The 5,868-nt window shown below is 64.9% G+C and overlaps 2 protein-coding genes across 2 annotated transcripts in view; both read right to left on the bottom strand.

The window, feature by feature from the left end:
* The window catches only part of H696_03536 (hypothetical protein), a 1,513-nt gene extending 534 nt beyond the window's left edge, over positions 1-979 (bottom strand). The window contains exons 1-4 of the mRNA XM_009497404.1: positions 820-979; positions 563-718; positions 248-362; positions 14-164 (exon numbers count right to left, since the gene is read on the bottom strand). Coding sequence (XP_009495679.1) covers positions 14-164; positions 248-362; positions 563-718; position 820 — 423 coding nt within the window. The 5' untranslated portion in view covers positions 821-979. The remainder of the gene's footprint in view (positions 1-13; positions 165-247; positions 363-562; positions 719-819) is intronic.
* A 1,464-nt stretch (positions 980-2,443) lies between these two features.
* Positions 2,444-5,859, bottom strand: H696_03535 (hypothetical protein; the record flags this gene model as incomplete). Its single annotated transcript, XM_009497403.1, has 6 exons — positions 2,444-2,778; positions 2,891-3,258; positions 3,402-3,600; positions 3,706-3,981; positions 4,127-4,628; positions 4,837-5,859. 6 exons carry the CDS (start codon positions 5,857-5,859, stop codon positions 2,486-2,488), a joined length of 2,661 nt encoding a protein of 886 aa, XP_009495678.1. The 3' UTR covers positions 2,444-2,485.
* Positions 5,860-5,868: the final 9 nt, after the last annotated feature.

Here is a 5,868-nt window from a genome sequence, read left to right as displayed (position 1 = left end):
GGGAGGAGCGCACGCGGATAAGATCAACCAGATTGTCCAGATCCTCCTTCTTCTTGAACTGCTTGGCGAAGTTCTCGCACCAGGCAGGGATGAGGGCGGGGTTGACACGAGTGAAGGGGCGCGTCTTGGAGGCATGGCGGACGTGGAACTTCTCGGGGGAGTTACTGCGCCAGGGGGCAGGCAAAGGAGGGGAGGGGTGAGTGTCGGGGCGGAGCAAATCCGGCGGCGGAGGGAGGGCGCGGCGTACATCTGAAGACTGCAGAACTGCGACACAGCGGTGAGGATCTGGGAGGTGGCGTCGGGGACGGGGAAGGGCTCGGAGGGGGCAGTAATGGTGTCGAAGTCGAAGTCATCGATGAACTCTGGGGAGAGATGTCTTCAGAGGTGAGAGTCGGCGGGAAGCAAGGGGGGCAGCGAGGCCGGGGGTGTGGGATGGATGGGGGGGGGGGGGGGGGGGGGGGGGGACCAGAGGGTCGGATTGTTGCTGGGCAGACCGGTCCTCCCATCGCAGGGGGAACGTGCACACAAGAGAAAGGGGGGGGGAGGGGAAGAGCAGACGCACCGGTAGCCGAGCTAGAAACCGTGGTGGCCGAGTCGGGGCCGGATGACTGCAGGACGTTCAGGTAGCCACGCAGGGTGCGCGACAGGAGGGCAGCCTTGAGGTCGATCTCGACCGGGATGTCGTCCGAACCGACCAGGGTCAACTTGGGGGTGCTCACTGTGCGCGTGTGCGTGTGCGTGTGCGTGTGCGTGTGCGTGTGTGAGCAGACAGAGAGCCGACAGAGGAAGGGGGGGGGGGAAGAGAAGGGGGAGGCGCACTTGTGGACAGGAAGGAGCAGAAAGGCAAGCGCGGGGACTGGTAGCGGAGGCCGAGCAGCAGGGGGGCTTTGGCGAGTGTAAAGGAGGAGCGGAACAGGGTTGATGTCCAGCTCGAGGGGGAAGAGGGGGTGAGGGGCAGAGAGAGAGAGAGTAGGGGGGGGGGGGGGGCAGGGGCAGGGGTGAGAAATGGTCAGTAAAATGGCCCGGGCCATGCCTCCCAATAGCGCTGTGCGGGCAGCCGGAGCTATCATCTTTTGCGGAGGAGGGACGGGTTCTATTCTCTTCCCCGGGCGGGTGGGGGTCTGTGCTTCTCCCTTGGTCTCTCTCTCTGTGCCTCTCTGTCCCTGTCCCTGCCCCTGCCTTGCCTCTGCATTGTCACCAGGCGTCGCTCAGAGCTGGCAGCACATCGGTGCGTCCCTCCCCTCGACCCCCCGCCCGATGCCCCCGCCGGGTGTGCCCCGACCCTGCCATTCTCCGGCGCCCCACGGTCCCCCTTCCCGGTTGGAGGGTGTCCTAACGGAGCGCTTTCGCGGGCATCGAACGGGACGATCGCCGGGGGTGTTTATTTTTCTCCCCTACGCCTTTGGCCTGTCTCTGGCTGGTGGGCGGCTCGTCAAGTGCGTCAATGTGTCGGTAGGGGTGTGTGGTCATGTGTGCCCCAAGCCCAGAGGGGCCGTATTCTTGTGGAGGCCCCCCCCCCCCCCCCCGTCCCCCCGCCGCACCCCTCGTCCCACTGCCAGAGTCTGGTGCTGTCGGGGCATTCCTCCGGCTGTTCCGTTGGGAGAGCTGGCGCCCCTTTCCGGCGCGGTGGCAGTTCTGGCGAGCTTCCGGAAGTCCCCACCGACGCTCGGCCACCAAGAACACCTCCTTCCCAAGGAAATTTGCCCCGGGCCGAGGCGCTCCCTCGCAGGCATCATCTCGCTATAGGCGCGATGCGCGTCTGTCCCTGGGGGAAGGTCCCCCCCCCCCCCCCCCCCTTCGCCGCCGTGCTTCGGCCGAGGATGCCATGCCCTTGACTGGCGTCTTGCAACGGTGAGATCGTATTGTAGGGTTTATTTGATTCAAGAAGCTGAGGCGCCAGGGGGGAGAGAGAGGAGGAGCAAGGGGGCATCGGAAGCAGCCAAAGTCTTTCTATGCCATGCGTGCTGGCCGTCGCCCAAACACAGTACCGTGAGCAGGGTCCCTGCGTGGCAACGGATTTCTGAGTGGGAACGGGAGGACGATAGGTATAGAGAGAGAGGGGAGAGGGAGGAAAGGGGGGGGGGAGGGAGAGAGAGAGGGGGGGAGGGGACGAACGGGCGACAGGACCCGCATAGCATGAGAACCTAAACACGGCGACGGGAGATCTGCAAATACTGCTCACAGGTCTCCTCTGGGCTCCGCGCAAGGGGAGGGAGAAGGGAAGGCGACAAGGCGCACCCCCGTCGTGCAGGCGTGCTGTGTGCGATGTATGGGAGGGGGGGGGAGGGAGGGGGTCGGCGAACGTGTATGATGATGTATGTATCTGTGTGTTGCTCCTTCTCTTCTTCCTGAACACCAGGAAGGAGGCTATCCGCGCGCGGGGGTGGGGAAATGGGGAGACGGGAAAGGCACGCCCCGGGGGACAGCATGGAGGAGTAGGGGGGGGGGGGGGGGACGCTCACCCTCACAGTGTGTAGTCTTGCGCTCAAGATGAGGTGGGCGACTCGGCCTGGTCAAAGACGATCTTATGATAGGAAATCAGCGATTCGGCAATGCAGTTCTGCATCTCGATGTTGCGGATGCTGCCGTCCGGGCTACGCATCAGTGTCGGCCCGAAGACCACGCCCAGGTTGTAGGAGGCCATCTTGGTGTACTCCGAGTGCTCAACCACCTTGGCCAGGTGGTTGATCAGGAAGGCAAGCACGCGGTAATGCACTGGCGGGAGTCTCCGGGTGAGATCCCGCAGGGCAATCGGATCCATGCGATTGGCCTTGGAGTCTGTGTGTGGGTGTGTGGGAGTGTTAGAGTGTGAGGGAGGGAGGGAGGGAGGGAGAGCATTGCCGCTGAACAGCACACGACCCAAGCAGAAAGGGAAAGGGAGAGAACGTACACCGCGCCAACTCGACAAAGTCGTCATACAGATCGAAGGTCAGCAGGGGGATGGGCAGCTCGCGCAGCCAGAGCTTGATGACACCCGTGACAACGTTGATATCCGGCCACTGGTCCTCATCCTCGAGCTTCGGCCGGCCAAAGGCAAAGTGCGTGCGCAGCTTGTTGATGTCGCTCTTGGTGGCCGAAATCCGGTAGATGCCCTCCACGAAGAAGCCATTGCGCTGCTCGAGCACACCAAGGCACTGGGCCACGATGGGTGGCAGGCCGTTGTCATCGGCAACCAGCGACTCCAGCGGCACACCGAAAATGTCATCACCAATGTGCTTCATCATGCGCGTGGCCACCAGATTGACAGGAGCGCTGTTGCTGTGGCGTGGTGGGTCATGGTGAGAACGTGTGTGTGTGTGTGTGTGTGTGTGTGTGTGTGTGTGTGTGTGTGTGTGTGTGTGTGTGTGTGTAGGGGAGGGGGGGCATGTGTGTGTGAACACATATGGGGCCGCGTGACGTACTCCACTTGGTCGGTGTCCTCCTCGGCCGTGGATCCGGCCACCGGGGCCGGAGCGGCGGTGGTGTTGGCGGCGGCCGGCGCCGGCTGCTCGAGGAGCGAAGAGGATGAAGCCATCTCATGCATGGCCTTGATGATGCTTGCGAGGCCGCAATTGGGGGCCTCCTTCTTGGCGCAGCTGCGGTGGTAGAAATGGGAACACTCTGTACATGGCCGAGGAGGGATGCGCACGCGTTAGAGCGGGGGGGGGGGGGGGGGGGGGGGGGGGGGGGGCACAATCAGGCGAGGGCAGGCATGCGTATGCGTACCAGTGCACTTGGTCAACAGCCGGTCGCGAATGGGCTTGCTGCAAGAGAAGCACCGCTTGTTGAACCAGGAGCTCTCCTCCACAAAGCGATGGGGGATGCAGTGCGAGGACCGGTAGAAATGGTTCATGGCCGCCTCGGCGGCGCTGATTTGTGGAGCAGCAGCAGCGGCAGCAGCGGCCGGAGTGCCGCCACTTGTGGGGGTCGCCTTGCCAACCTTCGGGGAGGTTGGGGATGAGGCAGTCGGCGAAACAGCCGAAGAGGCGGAGCCCGAGGACACTGCGTATGTTTTTGGGATCCCCAGGGGAGAAGGGAGAAATGGGTGGATAAAACGGGAAGGAGAGAGAGCGGGAGAGAAAAGAAAGCAAAGAGGTAAGCAGACCAGGGGGGAGTAGAGACCGAGCGGCCATCGGGCAGGACGTACCCTCACTGGTAGGAGAAACGGTCGACACCGACAGGGGCTTTTGCGAGGCAACAGCCACTGGCGCAGGGGCCGGGGCCGGGGCCGGGGCCGGGGCCGGGGCCGGGCTCGGGTCCGCAGTGGGAGCAGGGGCAGGGGCAGAGGTGGAGATCGGGACCACCACAGGGGGCTCTGGGGTGGACTGCAGAGTAGGCGCGGCAACAGGCTCGACGGCGGCCTCGGCGGCAGGCTCAGCAGAGATAGGCGGCATGGGGGCGGCGGCAGTGGCCGCCTCGACGTCGACGGCCTCAAAGGCAACCTCCGAGGTGGCTTCCGAGGCAGAGTCCGACAAACACCCGGAGGTCAGCTCAGACTCATCCTCGGAGACCGAATCCTCATCGGTCAGCAGATCGGACGTGTGGTCATCCTTGTCCGAAGGTTCGGCGACTGCGGCCGAGGCGGCGGAGGTGGTTGCAGCCGCGGTCTCGGCAGCCGGCTCGAGCGCACCGCCCGAGAGAGAGCCGTGCTGTGTGTGTGTGCGGAAAAGAGAGAGAGAGAGAGAGAGAGAGAGAAGGAGGGCAATTGAGCAATCATCAGTGTCGGTGTGTGGTCCGTGGGAGGTGCAGGTATGTGAGCGGAATGCTGAGGATGGGCGCGCGCGAGAGAGAGAGAGAGAGAGAGAGAGAAAGGCAGAAAGAAAGCAGCAAAACACGGAAGGGGGGAAGGAGACGCACGCTGCCAGTGAGAGACGCCCGACGGGCGTCCAGGGGGAGACTCGGCGGGGAGCCAGCCGCGGCCAGAGCCATCGCCTGAGCCGCGGCCAGGATACTCTCGATGGACCCGCCGGCGGCGCCCATGGACCCGAAGGTGACGGCGGTGGCCGGGGGCAGGTCCCCAGTCGACTGAGTGACACCGGTGTTGGCATCGGCAACAGTGGGGGAAGCAGCCTCCTCCTCGTCGCGCTCGCCATCGCCGGACTCGGACTCGGACTCGGAGTTGGAGTCGGAGTCCTGCTCATCGCCGGCATCGGCCTCTGGCTGGACGGCATGGCCCTCGTCATCCTCGGGAGCGGTGGACGGGGGGATGATGTGCGCGCGGGGGGTAACCGGCGGCGAAATGGACACCTCCCTGGTGACGTGGACATGGGTTTCACCAGCATCAGGGGCCGCGGGCTCCTGACCGGGCAACACCAGCGGCACGGTGGTGGTGGTGGTGGTGGTGGTAGTGGTGACCGTGGTGGCTGGCCCATCGGCCGAGGGGTCATCGTCATCGGTGCAGGGGGCCGCGGCACCGGGAGACACCGACGTCGACCGGGACACCACCTCCGTGGTCTTGGTGGTGACCGACGTGGCGGTGGTGAGGGTGGTCGAGGTGACGGTGGTGGTGACGAGCTCGAGCTCGCGCGTGCAGTCGGACATCGGCGACCCGGTGGTGGGCACCCCATCCTCATCGACCTCGATGTACTCGATCACATAGACCACCTCATCGGCGTTGGAGGACGGCAGCTCCGGCAAGTCGCTGAGCATTTCCACGTCGGAGCCGGGATTCGGCGCACCGACCACCCGGACAACGGGGGCCGCACGCGGTGGCGGAGCCGGCGTCAAGTCCTCGGCGCGGACCGCCGGCGAGGGGTCGGCCGTGACCAACGACGGCAGGGACACGTCGCTCGAGCAGACATCCGCCACATCGGTACCATCAGAGGGGGAGTGGTCTACCCCGGGGCTGAGAGGAGGGGGGCCCTCAGTGGGAGGCTGCATGGTGGGCTC

This window comes from Fonticula alba (genome assembly GCF_000388065.1).
Source record: "Fonticula alba strain ATCC 38817 unplaced genomic scaffold supercont2.5, whole genome shotgun sequence".
NCBI classification, from domain to species: domain Eukaryota; order Rotosphaerida; family Fonticulaceae; genus Fonticula; species Fonticula alba.
Note: the sequence above shows the minus strand (reverse complement) of the source record. Positions and strands in the feature narration are given on the sequence as shown.